At 34.5% G+C, this 27,379-nt stretch overlaps 1 protein-coding gene across 2 annotated transcripts; it reads right to left on the bottom strand.

Annotated features, from left to right (window-relative positions):
* Positions 1-27,072, bottom strand: sp3 (spermathreecae). Of its 2 annotated transcripts, XM_068769613.1 has the most exons (19): positions 26,916-27,072; positions 26,390-26,775; positions 25,305-25,589; positions 22,246-22,430; positions 21,538-21,649; positions 17,001-17,073; positions 14,743-14,935; positions 13,778-13,943; positions 12,796-12,957; positions 12,124-12,194; positions 9,911-10,034; positions 8,587-8,714; positions 7,617-7,785; positions 7,071-7,233; positions 6,117-6,223; positions 5,172-5,301; positions 1,676-2,481; positions 437-568; positions 1-216 (listed from the first exon to the last, which is right to left on the bottom strand). In XM_068769613.1, exons 1-18 carry the CDS (start codon positions 27,010-27,012, stop codon positions 467-469), a joined length of 3,459 nt encoding a protein of 1,152 aa, XP_068625714.1. In that variant the 5' UTR covers positions 27,013-27,072; the 3' UTR covers positions 1-216; positions 437-466. The 2 variants fall into 2 exon arrangements, with proteins under 2 accessions (XP_068625714.1, XP_068625713.1); XM_068769612.1 differs by having other exon boundaries at positions 1-568.
* Positions 27,073-27,379: the final 307 nt, after the last annotated feature.

Here is a 27,379-nt window from a genome sequence, read left to right as displayed (position 1 = left end):
TACTATTCGCAAGATGAAACAAATTGAAAAGAGTTTGTCAAAGAGATCAAGTATTTATTATTATTGTGAACATTTCCTTACTATTAGATGTACACGAAGGTTATTCGAATAATGACGGTAGTGTGAAAATTAATTTAATTTTAAAATTATATCCCAACAGTTGTTTGAGTCATGAAGTGGGTTTGTGTTTTGTAAAGCAGGTACTTGCTTAGACACCTATAAAGAAGGTTTTTATATTATAACCGCAGAATTTTTTTTAATATAAAAGACTACTTTTAAAAACTTCTAAGGCTATCAAAATACCTAGAGTCCACAAGACAGTTAATGACAGTAATGTTTGTCATCTTAACAATGAATTGTTACGATTTAAGTTTTAACTATAACCTAACTATTAATAAAAAGCAATAAATATTTTATAAGTAATACAAGTTTTCACCTATTTCATGTATGTTGGCAACACTGGGAGTTACAAGGCTATGAGGCGTGTGTTACTTCCTTGCCATTTCTCTTGAAGTTTCCTGTGTTCTTCATACTGCTGTTCGGAAATTTGTTTCACTGAGCCGGATGCCTGAAAGTAAATAAAATTATGTGCATTTAAAAATTACTTAAGCAAATTTTTATACACGATAATTGGTTATAAGTATTAAACGAAAATATCTCATCTGCTGTACATTTATGTATGGTACACCCTATCCAAAAACAATGGTAATAGAAGTAATGTACCAATTACAAAGTAAGAAATAGCGTTTTCTAAATTGAGATAATTATGTATTAATATAAATTATTATTTACTGATTAAATAAAGTAATGTAAAATTTTTAAGAGTGACCACTTGAACTGAACAGAAATAGATGTAAAAACTCTATAGTTTTTTGCTGACTAAATGAGCTATACATTTACCTCTGTAAAGCTTTCACACCTACTTTTCCAGTCCCCCATATTCATCTTTCAATCTGTACAAGGTCTGTATAATTGACTACATTTCATATCCTCTCTTTGGAAAGACAATTATGCAGATGTGAGAATATTACAATACTTAAGAATTAATTATTAATAGTATGTCCTTGTTTAAAAAATTTAACCAGCGCAACTGTGTTCAATCGATATCGATGAACAACACTATTTATGTTTCACATCCCTAATTCGCGTTTGGTTTTTTAATCTATGTTTTTGTGTTCACTTTTTTCTAGCCTCCATTAGTGCAGCAAGTTCAACCGCACACAGGCAGACATTATACCGTTACAAATTATTGGGGCCTGACTGGTGCAATAGAAAAATAAACGTATAAAACATATTTTAAAGCGATAAATTTATTTATTAACGTAAACTACCCTACTTTAACGTAAACTACCCTGTTTTAAGTATACGCTTTTTTGGTTTTGATTGACATTATATGTTTGATAACTGAAGACATGTTTTTATTTCTTCTATGGGGTTTGTGCAAGGAAAGACAGGTGTTGTTCTCTCTAAAAGAGTTTTCGTGCGGGGATATGAAATAAATTGTTTGAAATTTTGTCAAACAACTCTTTAGTTTTGTTCGCGCGTTAGTCATTATTGTATTGTTAAGTATGTAACATGTATGTGTAGGTTTAACTAGTAATGAATATTACTAACAATAGAAGTGTGTTTCAGAATTCATTTATACACATTATACAGAGATATAATTTGCACTGACCTTAATTTTTCTAGGGTCTAAATTAGCCCCTAAAGTCTGAACCCCTTTAGCCAGCTTCGACAACGGAGACAGCACCATTTCCCTTGTCGCACTGGACATAGGACTGGCGATATTCTTTAGCTGTCTGAGCGCGGATTCGCTGTGCGATTGGGCGATGTTCAACGTGATCTCATGCTGAGAGTTGGATCGCACATGGTAATTCACACCTTCCTGTGATCCTTGGTCCTCCTCGTAATTGACGTCGTTGGAACTGTGCGATAGTTTCTGTGAGAGTAGAAGTGTGTTTGGCGGCGTCGGTTTTGTGAATCCCGGGTCGACTTGTATCTCGGGCGTTTTAGAAGTGTCCGTATCGAATGGGTTTCTCTTTGTAATGTTGCTAGGTGTCTTGAGGGTTTGTCGCTCGGTCGTTTCGACGACTTCTGGACAAATCTCTGTGACGTCATTAGGTTCTATTTTCGAAGAGTACAATGGATTCTCTATTAGCTCGCAATCGTTGTCTGTCTCCGTTTTATCTTCTGCCGATTTCTTACCGATGTAGTGTTGAGTGTTTTCGAAGTTATCTAAAGTGGGCTCAAAGATGTTTGTTCTATTCTCATCGTCCGAGGAATAGTCTGAGCTCATTCCGTCGGAAAGGCTGCCTTTTTTCTTGTCGTTTTTGTTTTGTCCGATTGTAAATATTTTTTTAGTGCGCGAGGCGCCCTGGTCGAATTTTAATTGTAAAGTCGGTCTTGCTTTCGCGTTAAGCGAGTGCCCTAGTTTATTGAGCTTGTTGAATTGCTCAGTCATGTTATTCAGGGCTTTGGATCCTGGAAATTTATAAATCATTAATTAATCCAAAACGTTTAGACAAACCTGCAAGCAATTCCTCAAGTTTCAATATAATTGACACCGAAAAAATTTACCACTATGATACATGTTAAAAATAACTTTCATATGAAAAAAATTAGGAGAAAGTGTAAAATTTTTGTATTTATTGTAACTAGATAGGGAAGTTTCAACTAATAATTCACATTTTTCGTTAATTTAGCTATATTTTCTATTTCCTGCAACTACAAATAACAAATATTTCGTTTTTTGTAAGATTTACAAGGTTATTGTATAAATTAAAAAGTAGTGCAATAATTATGGTAAAAGATTTTTCTTTACTAAAAAAATAGTTTCAATGTGCGATTTCATCTACATAAAATATGACCTGACATCATACAATACAGTTTTAAGTATCCGACAACCATGGCATTTTGTAATTTAAAAATACACATATTATGAGAAGTGAAACCGTCTGCTTACATACTTTATATATTAAGTAATTGAGCAGTGATAGCCCAGCAGGAGAGGACTTAGGTCGCGGGTTCGATTCCCGGGATTCACATTTTATACATTCATTTCATAGGGCTGCCACTGCCAACAAACAAATTTACAGATGTTCAGCAGCGTTCTCTGTGTACCACAATGTGACACTGCGATTGTCAACCCGCCTGCCAAGCATGGCGATTATCATATATCTCCCAATAAATATTTTAGGCCGATGTCTTGTAGTGGGTGTTTGCAGGCTGAAACGACGAATAAGTTAAATAACTTATAAATACCTGTTTTAATTGAATATGAACTAACTTTGCTAATGTATATTTAAAAGTCTCTCTCAATTACATCTATAACTCAATGGTAATTTTCTAACCTTATATAATTTAAACCATGTATTCATAATACTTTTTAGGTTATTAAATTGATTGCTATTACTACTAATTTATATTAAAATAAACTAATTAATAGCTCATATAAAATGTATAAGGTACAAAGACTCAAGGCTCTAGGTACTATTTTTGAAAAGTGGTTTTTAAGAATGATTTCATTGAATTTACACTGTAGGGGCAACATTATTTCATTGTCAGGGGCGCATCAAAAAGGGGAATTCCTCAACAATAAAATTTCTTAATTTGCTTCGATATAAATACGAATAAATAAACACAATTCTACTTCTGATTCCGTGTTGTTACTACCTTAAGACATACCGGCCCTTGGAATCGCACAACATCAAAATTGCATATTACTATATATTACTACATATTTGTTAAACTAGGTAAATAATACTTGTGCAACGCGTTGTGTTTTAAAATTTAACAGGTGCGGAAGTTGCTGGGGGCTTTGTACCTGGCCACTCGATTGCCAGTCCTTGGCTTCGCGTACCAAAGTTTAACTGTGCTTCAGTGTCGTTTGTGTATTTTATTAAAATAGATCACTAAATACCATATATTGTCATCTGTGTAAGAATTATTCGTTGGGGCATCATATGGCGACATTAAGTACTTTTGTTTTATATATTTCTACTGTCTACGATTATATAAACTAGAGTTACCTAGTGAAATAAAATGAATACGAATAAATCTAAAAAATCGTTATAGTATTATTAGTTTGTACAAAAAGGTAACTCTAGGCGGACTAACGGTCTGTGTGGAGTCATGCAGGCGTCCGTTGACGCCGGGAATAAACCGGCACTCCGTACACTCGCTGACGAGGCGTATTATCTGTTCTAAAACCGCTTCCGTTAAAGATCTCCTCTGTCTTGTCTCTAATTAAGATATAATTGTGAAATGGTACTTTTTCTGCAATAGCCGATGGTGAAAGCTGTTCTAAGTCAACCATTAAAAAGAAGCACTATCACTATAACACTCGGTTCTAGGGGGCGGCCGCCCGCTTCCTAATCGCGAATAGCGTGGGCAAACCAATGTTGGATCCGGATCCTTCGTTGGCTCGCCTGTAGTCCACGCTGCCGTCCAAAGCCGCATATACATAACATCAACACTATACAGCTCTACTCGGGTAGAGCAGTTTATTACATACGAACGACTTCGTGCATCTGGAACGCGTCCGTCCATCTTTTGTTTTAAGTTCATGGACTCTTCCGCTCCCTAAGCTCAGTTCCAATGAAGCTGTAAAAGCACTCGGGCTAACAGCATTAACATCAATAGAGAATAAGAGAGCACTATCACCGTACCAGGATTTCCGTAGGTAGTAATTTTTTTTTAAATTCTTGACTATGGTTTTTGTATTTGTGGTTAAAACAACTTTGTAGGCAACAAGGACGTCACTCAATATTCGGTAAACTCCATGTTTATGGCTCTTGTTCGTCACATAACGTCGCTTCGTTCAATAGACAAATAGAATAAAATACATGTATTCCTAAATACTATTTTTTTTTATTATTAAAAGCCATTGCCCCGTTTACCATTTTCATTATTTGATATGTACATACACTCAGAATAATGTAGTGAAAAGTGTAACGACAGTTCATAATTATGTTATGTTTGATCACATTTAGGCGAAGCTCCTCATTTCTATAACTAAATAGTGCGGTATTCCATTATATAATTTACTTTCAAGCCATTTCAAACATTTATTGCCTGAAAAAAACCTAAGTAGTCGACAGTCTCAAATAATAACTGTCTAGACCTAAGTATTGTGAATTGTAATGTTGGAATAAACAAAAAGAAACTCTTACCAACGCTTCGTATGTCCGCCACTAGTTGTGTCTCGCTCACATTGCGAGTGAGTGAGGGTAACCGCGACACGTCCAAGTACAGCGCAGACCTAGCGCCACTCCGCACGCCACCAGAAGACGTCCCGTGTATCTGAAATTAAAAGTAACATATAAAACTAAAAGACGTTTTACTACCAAGATATATAAGGCAAAAGTGCAGAACTAGAGCGCTGGTGTCACTTTAAGGAGAGAAAGAGCGAGAGACCAATACAACTATCAGTGTTCTCTTTCCATAGCCGGAGAGTTAGATAATTTACAAAATTTCAAAGTTTTTAAAGAGTGACAAAATGTTTTCTTGCCATCAATAGTACGTACTTTCATGTATATTTTTGAATGAAAATAAAACTTATCTGTTTATTCAAAAGAAAAATTTATTTGTTCATAGTTCAACTGTTTTTTTTTTTTAACGAATTAGATGTTGTGTATAAAGAAATAATAAAGAACTAAAGTGTACCAACGAGATTCTCTATGATGTAATTTTTTTTAAATGAAAGTCATTTTAAGACAATGCTCGGTATCGTGTAGTCAAACCCGAAACGATTATAGCTTAATTGTGAAACCAAAACCTATATTCAGAAGATCGCACCTCCCAATATTTAGTTATAAAAAATACTAAAGTTTGTATATAGAATTACAACGGAAAACTTTAAATCTGATCGAATGTAAGTCTAACGTTATATGTTCAGTACAGAACATAAAATAATTAAATTATTTAGGTTTTAATTGTAATTTATTCCGTAAATATTATGTAATTCTGGAAACATAGAAATTGGCAGCAACACTGACAACTGTCACTTTCTCTTCTCTTATTGTGCATTGTAACGCAATGCGCGTCTTGTTTTAATAAATCTGTATTTATTATTAAAAGTTAACAGTTGTTTTATTAAACATTATTAGTTACTTTACCTTAGATTTCTTCCTTTCCAACTTTATGCCGTCGTGGAACGGTACTGCGGGTAATTTTGCAACATCTCGAGCCACCATTAACGATTCGCAGATTGAATGTAGTGATTCTGGAAAAATAACATAAACAACAAATAAATACTGAATTTTTCGCCCTTTAAACGATTGCTACCTTTCTCAGTTTTATTTATTTATTTAAAGCTTCGACGTTTCAACCTATAGATGTCCACTGCAAGGCAAACGTCTCATCCAAAGATGGGGAACATAATCGCCACGCTTGGCAGGCGACTGTAGTTTAGTATTATGGTACGCAGAGGACAGTGCTGTTTATCCTCTGGAAACTTATTTGTGAGCAGTGGCATTCTTATTTAATTAAATGCAAAAAGAGTGAATTATATGAGATTGTTTACTGGGAATGGAACTCCAGGCCGACAATGGCAACACTTAGTCCGAGGGACTACCATTGCTCTTATATAAAAGGTCCAAAAAGAAAAACAAATAAATAGTAAATCTTGAATACATTTCTTACTATAAACACACAGCATAATGTAATAAAAAAACACAACTTATTATTTTAAATATCATACTATATCTAATAATACATTATTCAATTACTTAGCAAGTTGTTACATTCCGTACATACTAATAGTAATTTCAAATGGGCATCTACTTCCGAAAATTGTGAAAACTATTATTTTCTATTAGATGGCGCCCTGCCTTAACACACACTGTTTCACTTGCTCCCTCTCTCTTACACACCCACTTATTATTGTCTGGCGTCGGGCCTTACCACACCCTGTTTCACTTTCGGTCTCCCTCTCTCTCTCACACACTATTATCTGGCATCGTACTTTAATATACACTGTTTTACTTTCTCTCTATTTGTCTCACACTCTCTGATTGTCTCTGCTTAAAGACAAAAAAATATAATGGGTGACAAGAAATCACAATTCTTACCGATCATTTCGTCCTTGGTGTTGATCACGACGGCCATATTGTTGAAGAAGCGCAGCGAAGTGGAGCGGAACATGTGGAAGTATCCCGGCTCGCCGTTGCAGTTGTAGTTGATACGGATGCAATGCACCGGCTCACCGCTACTCTTACGTCCCACGCCGAAGATCTGAAAGAAATGCAACTGCTTAAACCAACCAACTTGCAGTTATCCTTATTTAGCATACATATAACGCCTTGCTCGTGCAACTGACATATGTTTGGGGCTGAAATTTACTAGAGTCGGTAGATGCGAATAGTACACTAGACTCCCGCCTAGACTCTTTTTATCCGCTGACATGATGATAATGATGATCAACGACGGATGATTGCTTGATTTTTTTTAAATATTACGCGTGTTTTATAAATATATATATATATTAGTATTTTTTATTGAATATTCAATAAACAACGGCTTAACATAGAAAAACAATACAATTATTTCATATGTTGAATCGTAATACTTTTATGCATATGTTACTATTTTGATTAAAAACTCAAGCCTCTTTTTACCGTAGAGCTATTATCCAAGGTGCCGAGCTCTACAGATGTGACGTCACTGAGCGGCACTCGTTGTACAGATAGCAAACGATCCGAAGTCTCGTCGTAATCCGTCACGTAGTACGCATCGCTTGTTAGAACCATCACACTGTCCATCTCTGTCTCGTGTGGATCACCGGTGCTGTGTTAGAAAAGAACAAAACACAAGTATTTAAATTTGATATTACAAGGATACAAATAGAAGTCGAGAATTTCATTCAACAAGAAAGGAACCAATTCAGAGTTTATTTAGTCTAGATTAGTTGGAACTTGTTTCATTATTAATTTAATGTTATTTGTTATAGTAACCTATCCTGTGTGGGCCAAATGTAAAGAGTGCCAATATTTTCAAACAAAATTTCTGGCAACACTCTTCTTTCTCACGAGTGAAGAGTTCTTACAATAGACTACTTAAATGATTGTCTGACCATCTTAATAAAACACTGTATCCATGCAAATTTTAGAATCTTTTAGCACTTTACTTGAACAAGGTTGTGTGCTGTAGAAAACGTTTTGATATATAGCTCGTCGGATCAAATGTTTTCTCTTACGTGTAACAAGAAATGAACAGGATGTGTAGATACACATCTTGTTCATTTCTTTTTTTTTTTTGCAGAGTTGACAGCTCGAAAAAAGACTTAATACATTTTCTAATTTAATTAACAAACCAAGAATTTTTAAAACTAATGTGTTAAAAAATGTTAATTATCTCAATTTTTCTGTTTTGGACTTAGCCGCATTGGCTTCTTAACGGCTCATATACTGGTGGTATACTCAAACAGATAAATAGTACTTTGACCTGTACAAACATAATTCAAATTAGACAACATCATTTAAAACCTACGAAAATATGTCGTGCTGTTGGCGTACCTTTATAGGATACAGAAATAAATTACCTATAACCACTAAGAATTAAAGGATTTTAAAACATTTAAAATCTTACTTCGGATCAGCATCAATGAGACCCCAAGAACCCAAAATTGGTTCAGTGTCCACGAGCAATTTCTTGCAGTCGTCGATGAGGGACTTCACGTGCAGAGCCATTGCGGCGGTGTCCGGTTCTGTTTGTTCCTGAAATAACGTGTAAAACAGTACAGATAGTGCCAATTACGAAAATGTCTCGCATCATATCAGTGGAAAAATGCCTACTTTAAGCTATAATAAACCTCTTTTGAAGATCGGCACAATGACCGGTCTTGCACTGCCCTTATTCGGCGATTTTCCGCTATCTCGATTGACTTAATGACTTTCTCAAGCTGCGTCCACCGGGTCAATGTCGCCAGTCGAAAACCTTTCGGACCCAAAAGCCGTCGGTTTCACGTGCGATATGTCGCCCACTGTCAATTCTTTGAGCTATTTAATGACCTTCTGGGCATTTCCTCATTTCTAATACAAAATATTAATACAATTCTTCTACTTCTTAAAATAATAGGCCACTCATAATAGTAAGACCACTCATAATAATAAGTGTTTGACACTGATCGGTGTAACATTACTCATGTGGATGCCCCATGGAGGAGTGAAATACGTGTTGAGTGAATTAACGGTGGTAGTGTAATTCGCATTGTTTGCCGCATGCGCATTTATCAGCGCGCAGGTGGTGCACTTCATTGCACGACTATTGCTACATAGCGGAAGTAGCTATATATTAGTTTCTTTCTTACTTAGGATGGACATCCGCAAAGTAACGCCAGAATCTATTAGATATAATAGACCAATCACAACAAAAATAACATTACAAGAACATAGGTTTATAACCTTTCATGGGCTATTGCCTTCTTTAAATTTTAATTGATTTGTATTTAATGGTCGACACAGCCCAGCGGATTGGCCAGTTAAAGTGGCAACGGGTGGGTAAGTACAGCGTCGGAAATCCAAGGACAAGGTGGCAAGACCATATTGTTAAGGTCGTAAAGACACTGCAGTCCACTTCCAACTGGTTCTATTGTAAATCAATGCGATAATCCTGTGTCCATCACTGCTGAACATCCTGTAGCTAAAATGATAATGATACTAATGCTTGTTCGTAGGTTTTAATGTCTATGTAAACCATATATGATAAACATTTTAATCTGCTAATTTACCTTTAAATCCGCTAGAGGGCAGTGTCGACTTTAGAGAACTTATATCTAGAATGTTTTATGATTGCAAATAGAACATTCTAGACATAAGAAAGGGACTAATACATAGCTACTTCCGCTTAGCGGATTAGTCTCTTTTTTGTTAGGATGGACTTCCATTTTCCATTGCAAATCTTGCGTCAGTACCTTGACAGATGTGCATCGGCTGCACTCCGGCACTATGAGTTGCTCCGGTATAGTGCGCGACTCGCCCGTCATCACGTCGATGGCCACCTGACGCAATGCATCCTTGAACGTTGACAAGTAGTACCTAAAACAATTGCATACATTTAATACACGCTCCCACGACAGACTGACGACTTCGTACTGTTGTTACCAGCCTGTCGCCGTATAATAGCTAAGAAATAATAAAATGTATAACATTGCACTTAATCGATTTAAGGTTTTAACAATAAATGTGTTTTATATCTTTCAAAAAGCTTTAAAAGGGTGAATATATAGTTATTCAAAAATAAATTGTTTCAGATATAATGAATTCCAATTCTGCATATTAAAATTCATTAATGTTTTCTATTTATCCCTAAGACTTTGTACCACCAGAACTTATTAACCTGCCGCATTTCAATATTAAAAATTAATGAATGTAACATTTTCCAGAGTGATCACTTTATAAAGGCTGATTGGTACCTTATACAACTATGTCCAATTACACTGTATACTAGTCAGCAAGAATTTAGTTAACCTTACTAAGAATAGTTTCTTTTGAAAATATGTGATAAATGTGATTGGAAAGAAGTGTACAAGTTTTACAGTTTTGATAAATTAACTATACATTTACCGCTTTAAAGGTTTTATGTCTATAAGAAATCACTCTGTATATGCACTATATTTATTGAATTAATATCTTAATAATAAATGGAAATTACAAAAACATGTTTTGTATTTTATACACTGTCAAGCTTAATTAATGGATTTAAAAAAGCGTAACCCTTTTTAAATTTGCTTGTATGCTCACGTCTTAACACGCATTTCTCTGGTTTTGATTGACGTCAAATATTATATAGGCGATTTTATCAACTGTGATTTGTATGTTAAACGAAAGGTGTATTTCGTGCATTCATTGCACTTTTTCTATATTTTCTAGTAATAAAAATCAGCGTCGTGCCGAATGACATATGTAAGTATAACTTTCATGTTTGTTAACTTATTCTCGAGGATTGCGTTTAGACAGACATGGCGATTCATTTTTATTTATAAAGAATGTAATGTTGGGTAGCAAAGTTGTGGATACGATTAATTCAACATGTTGAGTTAATCGTATCTACAACTTTGATCTCAAGTTGTATTAACGTTTCTGGGTAACGGGTTCCTCAAATTTCTAATACTTTGGCCACGTTAAAAGCGAGGCGACACGACAACACCCATAGGAAATATGTCGATAGTTTAAATAGGCTGGATATATTACACTTGGAGATGTTTATGGAAGGCGTTATTTACACTTTTATATTGAAACAACTTCATCGTCATTTCAGTCGTAGGAGGTCCAATAATAGACAATGGCCTTCTTTACAGATTTCCAATAAACTACTTACTTTGATAGAAATAAATTATTAGAATAGATCTACAAAAGTGTATATATAAAGCTCGGCTGTTATAAGTACCCAACTCAAGTTTGACGCGGTATGTGGTATGGATAAAACACAGACTGGGAAAAGCATTTTTGATTTATATTAACACTGTTATACCTTTTTAAGCTGCAGCATAATCGACAGAGCTATAACTAATTTTAATATTAACGTTATTTATAACCGTTATTTTATTTTTTAGAAGCTAAATCATATCCTACAATAATACTAACTAATAGACAGCAGGTAGCAGAAGATGGTAAGCAAAAGTACAGGGTCAAAGCTTTACCACATAAATTTGAGAATAACTTAATTGCCCAAAGTTACTCGCTAGGATTTAACGAAGGGTTAGTTACCATCCAATGTAAACTGACCTCCCCAATCCATACGCAACTTCTGCGGACGCGAGCTCACTTCTCAGTGGATGTCCGAAATACGACGGCATCATTCCTAATTTAGGGCTATCAGTTTCCAAGTTCTCTAATACCATCAACGAAGCAGTTTTTATATCGCGCCATAGATTGTCTAATTCGTCTATGGTCGACTCATCGATTGGCTGTCCCATAGCGATGTCTATGGCGCATTGTGTCATGGCGTCGTTAAAATGGCGAATGATGAATCTGTGGCGGGAAACGTATTGTTGTCTATGCTTTGGTTTCGTATAATTCTTAAGTTTAAAATACTACATTGTTTTTCTAATTATCTTAGTATTCGACTGTTTTAACCAAATTAGTAAAATAATTTTAGATATAAAGTGTTAAGTTTATGTCGTACCTGTTAGCAGACGCGACGCCATCTTTCATCATACCCGTAAGTTTTCTTTCGCCGGTGCGCGTGTAGTCGCCCTGTATTAGACAGATTTAATTTTTTAGATTTACTTGAAACTTAAAAATAGATTAAAAATAGCCCCAGATAAGATAATAATCTTTTAATCACATAATAAATTATTAATTAATAAATATAGAAAAGATAGAGATCTTCGTAAGGTTAGCAATAAAAATAATGATCGTATACCTTACTTTAGGCTTCATAAAATTAGTAACTTTTTTGTGGACTTCTGTGTACAGTATTGCAATACACTCCTATGTAATGTCTCTGAATTATCACGTAATAAATGTAAGTCCAATTTACAATAACTTATAAAAAAGTACAACTATATTGCAAAGGGATTTCTGAGTGATAATAAAGTTTTAGAACGAATTTTGCTACAACTGTAACAAGGATATTATGATAGACATAACAAAGAAATCTTGTTTGTTATGGGCTCTTCCCGGCTCTTCCCAGCTCTGGGCGCGTTTGGAACCTTTATGGTTTTAAGCTGAACCATGTCACTATAGAGCTTAACCTGTCTGTAGTTTCTATCAAATTGGGCTCTTTTGGTATTCTTCATATGCCGTACACTGTAAATAATCCTGTATGAATAGAAAAAAAAATAATATTAAATACCTTTAGTGCCTTGGTGCCAGCATACTGCCTGGAGACGACATCTCCGTTGTCCGCCCACATTGTGAGAAAGGCGTTTCGCAACATAGGTGGTAAACCGCAACCTGGAGTACCCAACCCTAACCTGCATAGCTGGAGCTCCAAAACATATTTTGCGATAGCAGTCTGTAATATACAAAAAATATATTTGCATATATATGCCCGCTGAGGCCTTAAAGGAATAAATAGATATACTATGATCGATAAAGACTAACTGAGGCAGTTGTTAACAATATAAATTGTTTTGAACTGTTACACGCACAAAATTTATAGCGTATATATATATTTCATTATATTTTCAAAAAAATTCCAATTTAATGCACAATTTTATATTTTTTCACAAAACCCTTCGACTTTTGAAACTTATAAGAAAAGATACAATGAAATTAGTAAATTTGTCGTCAAGGTGTCGCGGGGGCAAGGAAAACGGTTTAATCTTTATACGATTGAGATCCAGTATTTAATTACGTCTGTGAAATGATGAATTTAAAAATAACAATGTATTGTCAGTGATGACATATGGATCAGAGACGTGGTCGTTTACGATAGGCCCTTTAAGAAGTTTCTAGAACACCCAGTAAGCACTCTCCATTGCTATGCCCGAGGTTTCTGCGAGATCAAATCATTAATAAGGAGATCCACAGAACCAAGATCATCGACGTAGCTTGATGAATTGGTCGTCTGAAGTGGCAGTGGGCGTGGCACGTTGCTTGTACAATCAACCACCGAAAGGTTCTCTACTTGCAACCAAGAGCATAGTCGCAGCGTGGGTAGGCCCCGCACTAAGTGAACTGTCGACATAGTCGAAGGTCAAGGGATGTTGTTGTATGCCCACAGCACAAGACTGGTCATCGTGGCGACTTTCGGGAAGGCACAGCCATGCAGTAAGCGTCTATTGGCTGAGATTATGATGATGAATGTAACAGTAAGTATTAAGGCAGGTCACCTGGACGACGTTGGTCCGGTCCAGACAATCGATACAGTTGACCCGGAAGACTCCGGTCTGCGTGCATATGACGCCGCGGTTGTCGCGCCAACAAAAGCGCATCTCGCCGATAATGTCCGCAATCGCATTTATAAGAATACTCACATTCTCATAATGCATTCCACGGCTGGAAGATCGATTTAATTTAATTTAACACGGTTTTTTTTTTCTACATGTTGTTGGTCGATTTACAAATCAAATCTAACGAGATAAAACTTTTACCTTGTTGAATTTCTGTAAGTTTAACTAATATATTTGGTTATAGACGGAAATGCTATAAAGGGTATATTGGACGGTTTATTTGTTGTCAGTTAATAAACATTAACTACACTTTATAACTATACTGGTACACACTGTCCAAAAAGGATTTCAGAGTTAATAAATGACGTAATAATAATAAAGTAAGAGAAGCGTTTCTAAAATTCGAATTAGAAAGAGAAATAGGTTCATAAGCTTTTTACTGACGAAAGCTAATAAATTTTTGTTGTCTTTACATTAACCTCTTATAAGTTTTACGCCTATAACCAATCACTCTGTATAGTGTATTATATGTTCTGTATTATTTTTCTTTTACACGCCCACCTACTTGTTATCTCTGCACCATTTTAGGTTGACAGGTATACTATATATATAAAACATCGATTCACTCATAACACAAAGTGTAAAGTGTGAACTATTTTTCTCTTATACGATATAGTTTTATCTCTCTCACATACACACGCTATCTCACTCTTCATCTCTTCCTCTCTTTGGATTTTTTTTGTATTAGTCATAAACAACATCAAAGGTTCTCAAAACTACAAATTAAAGCCTTTACACATACAATTAATCATTTTGTATATTGAGCCAACATAGATTCCTAAAGGATAAGAATTGAATAATTTTCAATAGTTCAATAAGCAAAAAAGTAATAAATAGAACATTACCAGTACTCGTGGAAGTCGAATGTCGCGTAAATAATATCAGGGCTGTTGTACTTGAGCACGTGGTTGCCGTACGCCTCCCATATGACGCGCTCGCGGCCCTGTTGTTCCACCAAGTTCACTATGCACACCTGCTTGTAATTTTTTAGCTCCTCCTCGAAGTGCTTCTTGAACGCCGTGTGGGTTTCTTCCTCGCCTAATAGAGTAGGTAAACCAAAAACCATAATCAGTGTCTGCCGTAGCTAATTAAGCTCTACCTTCGAAATAATGCTTGAAGGCGTGGTCACTGGTCACTGTGAACTTAACTATTTAATTGGTTCCGAAACATGGCTAGTATAATTCATCATTACCATCATTTCAGCCCTAGAATATCCATTGGTGAAGATAGGTCTTCCTAGTAGATTTCGAAAGAACCGAGGCTTTCCCATGACCCTTACAAGATTGTCTCTTCACCTTGTGGGTGGACGCCCCCCAATCTGCGATTGTCGGTCAATATTATTTATAAACCGAAGTGTTCTGAATTACACTCAACAGTCGACGGGGCTACGAACAGAGTCTGACCGTAATTTAACATATTTTTGTCAAATATTAACGCTATTTGCCCGTTCACATTAGTGGGACCATAAAGACCTGGCATTGAAAATTTGTATACTAGATGGCAAAAGGTCGATGATAACGAAGGTGAATATATTGTTGATTAGAAATGAATACTTCTTAAAAATGTAGTTGTGTGAATTTAACTTCAGAAAGCGACATTACTTTCCGGTCCTCCTAGTATTTAACTTAGTAATGTAAAGCTTTACTTGGTCTCAAGATGATAAAGCGAAGCCAATGGCGCTTACCTTGGACCTCTTTAATGTAACTAAGCGCAAGTTTTATCAGCAGACTCAGCTGTGCCGATTACTTATTTAACTAGATTAACACAGAGGTGCAAGGGCCTCCGAGAGGAGAACCCGTAGAAGAGTACTTCCACTAAATCTATTGTCACTGTCGGATTACCAAAATCCCAGACGAGATTTGATTCACGCATGACACGCCTCCACGCGGATTACTCTAACTTTATATGAAATATAGGCAATACCCGCCCCCGCTTCGCGAACTAAATGACTACCTTCTCAACTCCCTTTGCGGATCGAATTTCGTAAAATATGTTTTTTACTGACCTTTACACGACGAGAGGAATATGCTTATCAAAAGCTTCAAGCCCAATGCTTACAGAGATATCGTAATAAATCACTACACAGGTGGGAAATTTCATATATATGATTTTCAGTAGAATCTTCACCTCGACTTCTACTCGACCCTTTTGAATAATACAGAAACAAGGAATACACCTTCCTAAATAATTTGAAGCCATCGTCGATTAGATCGTACCAAAGGGTACAGATGGAATAAATTTTCGTAAATATATAGAAACGTGGAGATGTGCTATATTATTTTTATTTTTAAATTTCAAGCAAAAGGGGTATTTTGTTAGAGGTCAGTATTACTATGATATTATCCTTCTTCTTATAGCGTATTTTCTCTTATTAATAAAAGTCCCGATGAGATACGGATGATTTTTCATAGAGCTTGAGATGAAATTATATAATAACATGTAACCTGATGCTTTACGTCAACCTAAACCAACCAGAATTATTGTATTCCCGACATCATCTGTAAGTACATGTTACATTTAAGTGACTTGCACAACCGCGGCGTAGGATTTCTAATTAAAACTTCATAAATCAATATATTGCGTCACGACAAATAAACGTTCTCATCCGGTTACTATTAGGGAGGGGGTGGGGGTAAGTAATGCCCATTTCTTGAGTTAAATTCACACGACTACATTTTTAACAAGTTTTTGTTTCTAATCAACAATATATACGCCTTCGTTATCAACAATCTTTTGCCGTCTAGTATACAAATCAATGCCGGAGCGGTAAAAATCAATCGGTTTTTCTGTAAAAATATGTCAATAGAAACGACATTACTTTACAGTTCCTCTAATATATGTATATTATAAAGAAAGCCGAGTATATTTAAAGAATATAATGTAACATAATACATGGATACATAACACTACATTATCATTATAGTATGGGCAACAGACATGAAATAAAACAATTTTAAACGGATTATGAAAAACAGGTTCCAGAAAACCGAAGAATTAAAATATCCGCGGTAATACAAATATTTTTATTTCATGAATATTAGTGTTGTATATAAAAACTCTATTCGTCATTGTAATTATTTTAAAATAATATGGTCATAAATACCTCTGTCAAGTCGCGGCGGTGGTCTGAATTTATATTCGGGCTGGCTCCAGAATATTGGCACGGAACCTCGAACCTGTGGATTTATACTTTGATTGCTTTAACTCCGTTATAAGATTCGCTTCAATCGATGTAGCCGTCTTCTATATTTTGGCAATTTAACATCACTCCAGATACGTAGGTCTTAATTTCATTCAACATTCACTTTTGACTCTTGTCAATTATTTTAAAACTAAATATAATATGCTACCACCAGCTATAAATATTCATCTGCTGAGTAGAGGCGGTCGGAAATTCAACAGTTACTCTTTTTACATGAAATTTAACAACGTTTGATATACACATTATAATATCAACCTTGCTTATATGTCAACAAACCAAGTTCCACACATTTCGAATCTGATAAAAACTCTTGAATGCAATAAAATTCATTTAAAAATTAATTTTTAACTTTAAAATTATGAAAAGGAAGGTCTATAATATCTTGTGGAACTTTGTATGTGTACACTCAAACCCTTGAAGGGATTTGTTAACTTTTTCAAGGTGAAATTTAGTCGTTACGAGTTTATTTTTATTTTTTGTATTTATCATGAGTCTATCACTAATTTTAATTTAATTAATTAAATTTTGGAGTATCAATATCTGACGATTTCAAACATAAGGCGGTAAGAACCATAAACATAGTTAATCAATTAGGCAAAATAAACACATTTACTATTATTCACTGGCGGAATTCATAAAGGTTACCTATTGAGATTCTTATTACTCACATAGGATCATTTACAGTGACCACTTGTGGACATAAGAAGAACGACAGAGAAGCCCAATTTGATTGAAACTAGAATCCGATTTAACTTTTTTATATAAAGGGTTCAAACGCATCTAAAATCCTTAACAAACTTAGATGACATTTTTTTTTCTTATAAAGCAATTAAAGCGCAAGCTATAATATCACTTAATAATATAAATCCTTTTACGGTGTAAAGGATTTTTAATTTTTTTTTTTAGTAAACTTCTTAAATTTATTACATAGTAATTAAGACACACTACAAGGGAGCGTTTTATAATATCATACATTTTATTTCTACTCCGTACACTTTATTATGCTTTCAACCCGCAAAGTTAATTTCTTCTTCATACAAACATACGTTCATATGTTGATCTTTTGAACTTTAAACAGTTATTATTAATAAAAATAGCCATAAATAACGTAAGGTTTCATAAATAAGCATTAGGAAGATACATACAGCCGTTTGAAGCGACTACGTCAACAGGAAATCGCAATTGCTTTAACTAATACTATGTCATATCGTTTACGTAAACATTTTCATAGTTTTTTTCCGGTTACCGCAAACTAATGTTATTTATTTGTATTATATTAATAATTTTTGTCGGTTAATATGTAATTTGAGGAAAATTCTTTTCGATAACTTAAAAATTATGACAAGTCTTTATATCATTTTGGTTGGTCATAATATAAACTTGAAATAACTAAATTACAAATGCCACATCTTTATCTTTGACAAAGGAGGTTTCATAATACTTATTTATAGTCTGTTTACAGACATTCCGCTACTACCAAGCGGATGAAGAGCTTAAATATCGCATTTGATTCATGACAGACTTCGTACAAGACTATTATAGCATTACGATTCTTTTTATTATCCGATTGGCGTGAAAATTAAAAGACAATAAACAGATTCTAAATTTAAAATATATTTTAATGCCTTTTTTTAATTGGGTCAGTTTTTATAGGCAACGTAGAGATAATGGTTAATATTGATACATAGCTTCAACGGGAAGATGATGTATGTTACACAACCAATGAATGACATTATTATATTCCGTGCCTAGGATTTCTCTAGGAGATCGAGTCGGGTACAAGGAGTTCCGAAGACGAACGAAAGTAACCGATACACCGTGGGGATCCCGAATTAAAGTGGTAGTGGGCATATTACATATCTCGCAGAGCAAATGGCCACTGGGGCCTTAAAGTTTTGAAGTAGAAACCGTGCTAATGTATGGTATGATGTCCACCCACAAACTAGAATAGCTTTCTTATTCGTGCTTGACCACCAACTCGTCTGATGAAAAGCGACCATGCGGTCAAAGATGAACCACGCAGACTCAGTAAGTACTTGTTCACTCTGACCCCGAAGAAGTTTGTGTTATAATTCTCAGGAAAGAAGCAAGCCGGCAAATCGTTTCATGCTTGGATTATGCGGATCAGAAACGTTGAATCGAATAATATAAAATTAAATGATCTTCGAATAAAATTATTGATACTTTTTGTTCTGAAGAATAATGTTCATGTTCAAAACACCTTTTATCAATGCGGTACAGTACAAAAGACACTTTTTGTGTTATAATATTAGTTTTCTTTTTTTTCTTTAGAACATTGCTCTTAAAACCTTTCTCTAGCATTTTCCGGCTTACGAGTTGTTCGGCCCGATTCAATATTGATTAAAGCCCGTGCAAGTTTTTGGGTCAAGCGCGTGCAGGCGCGCTGCCAACAGATTTGAGCATCAACATCCAAATGGCATGATTTATTATCTGCCATTCGAATTTTGAAATGGCACATGAGATGGTGTTGTTCGTTTTTTAAAATGTTTTTGTGTATCTACGTTCCGAAATATTTGCAAATTCGATTAAAAATTTAAAACATTTATTCAAGCAGGGCATTTACACGCACTTTTGAATCGACAGTTATTTTAAAGTTATAAGTAGCAAGGTGTACTATCGATTAGAAATGCTCATCTAACTGAAAAGAAACTCAAGTCATTCTTTTCAAATAAAATTTAAAAATGTCTGATACTGATCTGAGTACATTATAATATTAACTGTGCAAATGAAACAAAAAACCAAGTTCCACAAATTTCGATCTACTAAAAACTGTTGAATGATATAATAAAATATCTTATGAGTCTTTATTATACATACGTACACTTGTCGTCGTTACCGTTTTTATTTTTATTTCTTTTATTTATCATGCGATGTTATTAAATATGAATATAAATGTAATATTTTTTCAACTTGCACCAAAATTACGTGTATACAAATTTATTACCTTAATAAAATTATATATTTTTGCAAAATTAACTAATTTTAACGTGCTGAAATAATTGTTATTCGAATTATTAGCTTCGTCAAAAGTTATTGTAACTTGGCAAACAATTTTTAAAACTTCCAATAAAAATACACAGACATAATATAACTAAAAAAACCACAACCTATACATGATATATTACGAAAAACTTTAAAGATTCGTACTTGAGATAAAAGCAATCAGCGCGTAAAGTTTTTATTAAGTAACGGTGTATTTTTGCCAGACACTTTCACTGCGAACGTGAATCGGTTTCCTGATGATTTTCTAACTCTAAAATCTAATCATTAATAATGACAAACATAACATGTTAACAATATAATGAAGCAATGAAACAAATATTTATTCTTACGAATATGTTTCGCTAAGTACCTTCGAAAAGTCAAGACATTGATATAACGTACATTTACAGTATCCGGCGATAAATATTACACATCGACCTTTGGAGAGAGACAATAGGCTAATTTCAGCTTCGTAGAGCACTATCTCTGTCCCACACTACCTATGTGACGTTTTGTCAGTCGTTTTATTTCGTGCGACAGAGATAACGCTCTACTAAGCCGATATTAGCCGATTGTCTCTTTCCAAAAGTCGATGTACAATATTTTTCGCCGGGTACTGTACGTATGTATTTATAAATAGACTATAGGCTCGGATTGTCGTTCCTATGAAGAATAAATTTGATAGTTACTCTTTTTTTGCCGATTTAAAAAAATCCTTATAAAAAACGTCTACGTCACCTAAAAATCAGCACGATACTAGTCCCGAGCTTGTTTATGTCCTATGTAATCTTTTATACAATAATAGGCTTTATTGATCTTCTTGATTTTGGCTTTAAATTTTTTCTCGCAATACATGTGATAGAAGACAAAGTCAAGTTTCATTGTTTGACTTCTTTTTAAAAAGTTATAAAAAACGCTATTTTTAGTTTATGCTAACATGTTTAACTTACTTAAATTTGTCGATTTTGGGATTATCCGAGTCTAAGCTAATACTCTGATGAACTGCGATTCTCCCGGAGTCTAACTTAGAACTGAATCTATTCTCGTATCGTTCAGTTATTTTTCTTGGAGAGGACGTCGGTCTTCCAGACAGCTTACTCGTCAAAGGCAAGTCTAAGAAATAAATGTTATTTCTTGCTCTGCTTAAACCGTCTGCTGTGTTTATAACTACACTGCCCATCTTTATTTAATTTAAATGATTTCTTATGATATAGGCCGTGGCAGGTACAATCATAATTTTAAAAATACAAATTATAAACATTGACATATATGCACACAGATATATAAATAATCACATGCACTTAACTTAATTACCATAATTTTATTACTAATATTCGTTCTGTTTAATCGCATTTTTGTCGAGTTTCAGACAACGGCTTGCAAATAAGTTATTTAAGTAAAACCCTTAATAGTTTTAAGTATTATTTACACTTACCTGTACGAATGAAGCTCTATGAATGCTGTCCGAACAAATAATGGAGACAATTTGTTCAGTTTCGACGTAATTGGCCACTTTGCCGCCGGGCTCGATACCCCTTCGATTATACCTTAGAAAAAAGAAATTATATGTTATATTTTATTAATATTTAAATAACTTAAAATAAAATAAAAAAAGAGAATTCTGTTTTAGTATACCGTATATTAAATAATTGTGAAGTTTTTTTTGAATGATTTAATGTAAGAACTTTCTACATTTATTATTAAAGATTATATAATTTTATACATATCTGAAATAAGTTCCCTTGCATTATATATAAAAAATTGAGACAAGTTTATAGTAAGCAAACTTTATAGTACGTGTTATAATTTTAAAATAGATCAAACTTCTTGTACTAACTTGTTATTTTGTTAAATGAACCCATTTTAATGTCAACAAAAACAGCCAGTAACAAATAATACAGCCAAAGAAATTTTATTGTTCTCTATTTATACGTATATTTAAATACTATTCCACTACCTAATATGTTTGTTGTAATAATTTACTTAATATTTAATTAAATATCTTTAACAAAAAATTGTTCTATACCCTGACTTATATGCTAGATAACCCGCGTAATAATTAAAAAAAATACAAGTGTATTAAACATAGAATTCAGAACAAGTGATTAATATCGCCAAATTGGAATAGCAAATCTATACAAACCTAGTGCCGGCTTGATATCTAGACCGCCTAGATATAAGACCCAGAGTAAAGGTCTCGTCGCATGAATTTGAGTTAGATAAGGACTCAACGTTGAGTGGGTTACTATCAGCTGGATCTACGGCTATCTGCGACAGATGTACGTAGCCTTGGATAATCGGCAGAATCCACTGGTCACAGTTCGGACTCTGGAATGATAATATAAATTAATATTGCTTTAAGAAAGTTTCTATTTATAAGTTTCTAAAAGAGGCAGATTTCATTGACAAAATCTATAAAGCAAGATAAAAATCGAAAGCTTTTTGTATCGAAAAACTGTGTTTTTTTGTGTTTTTTCTTCGAATCCCTCCTTATATTACGATTTGCAAGCAGTAATGCCGGCTATAAAAATACAAAATACTGAGTCCTAAAGGACTGTAAACAGTCAATCAGCGCTTTGCCCATGTGGCATTTGCTGATTACACGAGTTTGTAGAGCGCAGAGGGTGCCTTAGCATAAAACCTCTATCATAGTACCGAAGCTCGAAGGCTCCCGGTGGAATCATGGCTTGAGCTGTTGCAAATTAAAAATGTATCGAACCGAATTCTTAGGTTCGGTGAACGCTCCATGCAGTGACAAGAGACCCCCTGGACATCTCGGCCTAAGCTGTCCTCTCCGAATAGCGTTCGGAGAGGACAGCTTATACTCCTCGATAATACCCGTTTAGCCTTTCAAGGACGCAGGATAGAACCGAACATCGGCTTGGTGGATTGTCATTGCCTGGTTAATCACTACTACCGCTTCGGAAATCGTTATCACTGGGAGAAAAGATGGCGGAATAAATTTCAGCAACCCTTCTATTTAGTATGATCGGGGGCTGACGTCCCCTGTGATATACAAACCGACCTCGTTTCCAACGAAACCGTTTGGTAACCGAACGGGATTACCACAGGTTCGAGGAAACAGTGCTAATGAGATTATATTTTTTTATTTTATTCTAACATGCTCTTTAAGTTTTTCCTTAAAGTCAAACGTTACAAAGCTAGTGATAGTTGTTTTAATCTTATTTGTCGTTTGTATGGGAAACTATACTAATATATTCCTCAGTTTTCTATTCTTGTATAGAGCTTAAATAAATTCTATTTGATTTTTAAATTTAAAGGTTACATAAATAATAATGAACAATTGCGAAATTACATCGCATAACATTTAAGATGTATATCTATAATCAGATGTGTAAACGTATCATATGAACAAGGAAAAACGTTGTATTAACATGTAATTAATTAAAGTACATTATTCAGATGCTCTCTGCTCACTTCACTGACTCTTAACATATCCGGATCGATATGTCGAGCGAAAATTGTTTCCTCTTCTTAAATATACTAGTTGACCTGACTGCGATTAATAATCATGTATTTGTTGAAAATTGTGTAGCCTAGGATCGACATCGCCGAGCCTATTTGCCTCAACAAATCATGGAGAGGGCGGCTAATCATGGATAAGATCCGTAGACAAACGAAAGTAACCGATATAGCCCTGTGGATTAATAAGTTGAAGTGGCGCCAGGCTGGTCACATAGCGCGTAGAACAGGTGACCGTTAGGATCTTACGGTTCTGGAGGTAAGAGCACGAACCGGCACGCGCAACGTAAGACGTTTCCCTATAAAATGGACAGACGTACTTGTTATAGACGTCGGAAGATACTGGAAGCAGGCCAGTTCTTACTCTTCCTATTGGAAATATGAAGAAGTAATCATTGTACAGCAGTGGTCGTATTTTTAAAAATGATGATGATGATGATTGCATTTCTTCACTTTAAAACATTGTTATTTACTGTCCCTTGGTTCTATTTCGCACCACGGATAGGCACACCTACAACGTCCATCCACATGTCACACGACTTTGTTATCATACTATTGGAAATAAGTGTCCTTTGGACATCTTTCAGCTAAAGTGGTGATGATGATATGTTTTTATAACGTCGACGAATACACGTAGATTGGTATAAATAACCGCACCGTCGCAACAAACAGAGTGCGTTGTAGCCTGAACTGCTGCAGCGATCGCATCTCTATAAGGCGTTATTACGCTATCTGTCAGTCGAATATAAAAGATTTCTTCAAAACTGTGTTGTATCGGAAGTTTGTTGTAATCACTTTATGTCGGTGATGTTATCAAAGCTGTCATCGCACTCTTTAAAACATTACTGAGGGTGTTCCTCCAAAATACTTTTTAAAAATTACACAAGACCAGTGTTGGTTCCCCTCGAAAGGGGATTCCGCCAAATAGTTACACCAGATAACAGGTTCGTAGGCTATGAAACACTTCCATCATCATAAAACAAGATTTTGTTATTATATAAGATTAATAATAAGAATAACGTTAAAATAAAACATGGAAATTTTTATTGTATTATTCAGTTTTAGTTATTTTTTTAAATCGTGCTTTGTTCGAACTTTTTCCGAATTTAATGTTTTATTATAACATGTTTTAGTATAATTTGATAAACAAACACATTTATTTATGACTACGAGAAGCGTGATTAGAGAGAGAGAGAGACAGCGGTAGAGGAAGGGAGAGGGGGAGGGGGATGAAATAGAGAGAAAGAGAGAGAGGGAAAACACGGATATATATAAATACATAATTAATTGTGTTGTAATAGGGGAAGTTGGGTTATTTCTTTCATTCCATGAGAAGGTGCCATTAAGAGGGTTTTCTACATTAACTTAAACCTGACATAGTCCAGAGGACACCGTCGTCAAACAGAAGGACCGTTTGTTAAATCTCAGCCGAGGAATGGAACTACAAAAATCCTCCTGAGCCTGACGTGTTCTTCTCAGAGGTTTCGTTGGTTTAAGTAAAAGGATGCCTAGGATGCATGGGAGCTCAATCTGATTCTTTTTTCTAGCACATTGGGCTCCTTTGGCATTATTTTTATAATTTACCAATATAGTCTATGAAGTGATTGTATGTAGCTGATAAAACGAATACACAAATGTTAGTTACTATCGGATGAATATCTCCTGCAAACAACTGCGTAATTATTGCGTAAGTTGCAATTGCATTTAAATTTGACTCACATCCAAAGCGATGATGTCCTTCAACATGTGTTTGTTCCAGAAGAATCGATCGTCAACATACTTCCACCATCTTGTTATATCGGTCACCGTCTTCCCGCCACCGTCTTCAGCTTCTAGAATTTTCTCGATCTCGTACTGACGCTGTAAGCTGTTCGTAATGTCTAGGGTACGGGAGTAATAGAAACTCTCGGCATCGTCGAATATTTTATGCAATTCGTCGGTGAGACGTTTCTCGAAACGTTCTGCGAGCTTCGGGTCCCTTTGCTTTTTGACAGTTTGTTTAACCTGTTCAAAAATAAAAAAACACATCTATACAAAAAAATCTTTACGGCCATCTGTGAATTTCCTGAGTTTACATTGCTCTTCTTCTAGGAATTGTATTTCATTTTTTTTGTCAAATGCGATCTTATTTTATCAATTATCTAATCTTATCTAATCAATTTTAGTTTGATTGATTCCCGCCAATAAGATTGGCGCCAGAATTTACTGGTGTGTCACATTCATAATTTATAAGAAAAAATCATGCAACTAATTTTGATTGGAAGTAGCTATGTAAGTTATCAAGCTTTTTGGTGACAAATTAGCTATGTAGTCTGTACCCTGTAGTTTTCACACCTATACTAGACTAATCAACCTGTATTTTACATAAAACTGACTATAAAATTATAATATACTGGTGATGTCTGGACAGACACCAGAGGAAATTGTCTACATATAAATTATCTCTATAAATTAGCCTTCATAATTCCTTATAAAATATTAAAGTCAGACAAATAAGCATCTAAATATGCTGGATGCAGGTCAGCAGTGTACATAATATGGCTGAAATGATGATGGTACACAAAAATTCCATTCATTTATACCTAATACATAAAGTGTGGAAAAATTGAAATGATCAGTGGATATCTACTACCAAAAACTATTTTTAAATGTAAAAGAAATATATTATTGATTATGCAATCACATATTTTACTCTAGTTTGAATCTATTTTGCATTTGTTTTTAGTACTGGAAATCAATAATGATAATAGTAACTTTAAAATGGTAGTAAATGAGTTTATAACAATATATCTTTAATGTCTTACCTGTGTCGCTGCATGTTGTGTGGTAGTTTTGATGGTATTACTAACATTCTTTACAGCTCCGACTGTTTTATTTAGGAAAGCAGAATTTTCAAACAAGCGGCTACCCATTTTCTTATTAGATGATTTATTTGTGCTTTGCATAGAGCTGAAAGAACTATGTTTTGTGCAAGGGCACAAATCAATTTCTTGATTCACTACTCCCATATTTAGGAAACATATTGATTTAATTTTATAAATAGTATGATGGAAATAAATTTGTCCCACTGGCACACTCTCCCTTATGATAATTAAGCGTGGTTCATATATAGTAGAATGTTCTACTTTCCCTATAATACCTTCGGTTATACCCAGGCATTCTATATCTTCAATATCGGAGAGATCCCATGCTAAAAATATAAAATTACCATAATTGAATATTTTTTTCTAAGAATTTTAATTGATTTTTGTTTTAAGAAGAGAGATAATTAAAGCAAGGAAATACTTTTTAGGTCAATGTTTACTCGAAAATTAATCGAAAATTAGATACCTGATCGAACTGAAAAAGCGCCTGTTATGCGATTCCACCATAAACTTGATTCTTTTCTTACAAATATATAATAAAGCTCTGATCTAAACAATTCCATTTTGTGCCAATTTTATTTCACGTTCGCGTTCTTTGCTAATAATTTCATTGTGTTTATTGTTGTTGTAATTTGTATCCAGTTTGACGTTTTTTAATCGAATGGGGAAGGGGCTGTAACTGACAGTAATTTTCTGAAGGTTGGCATTTTTTCTGATCTTACTTATGTTTCGTTTATACAAAAATAAATAATATTTAATATTAATCAGTTGTTAAAAATTAACGTTTCAGGTTTAAGTTAATTTTTTTATTTTATTAAAAACTGTGCACAAACGACGACAAGTAATGAAATGCAATATCATTAACATTTGTTAATTATTCTATTTACTTGCAACCTTGACTTTTTAAAAATTTCATACGAATAGAAATAT

Source organism: Battus philenor, unplaced genomic scaffold (assembly GCF_028537555.1).
Source record: "Battus philenor isolate CCGP_79_NKW_IND1 unplaced genomic scaffold, ilBatPhil1.0.hap1 SCAF_28, whole genome shotgun sequence".
NCBI lineage: Eukaryota > Metazoa > Arthropoda > Insecta > Lepidoptera > Papilionidae > Battus > Battus philenor.
The sequence above is the reverse complement of the archived record's forward strand: the minus strand, read 5'-3'. Positions and strand labels throughout refer to the sequence as shown.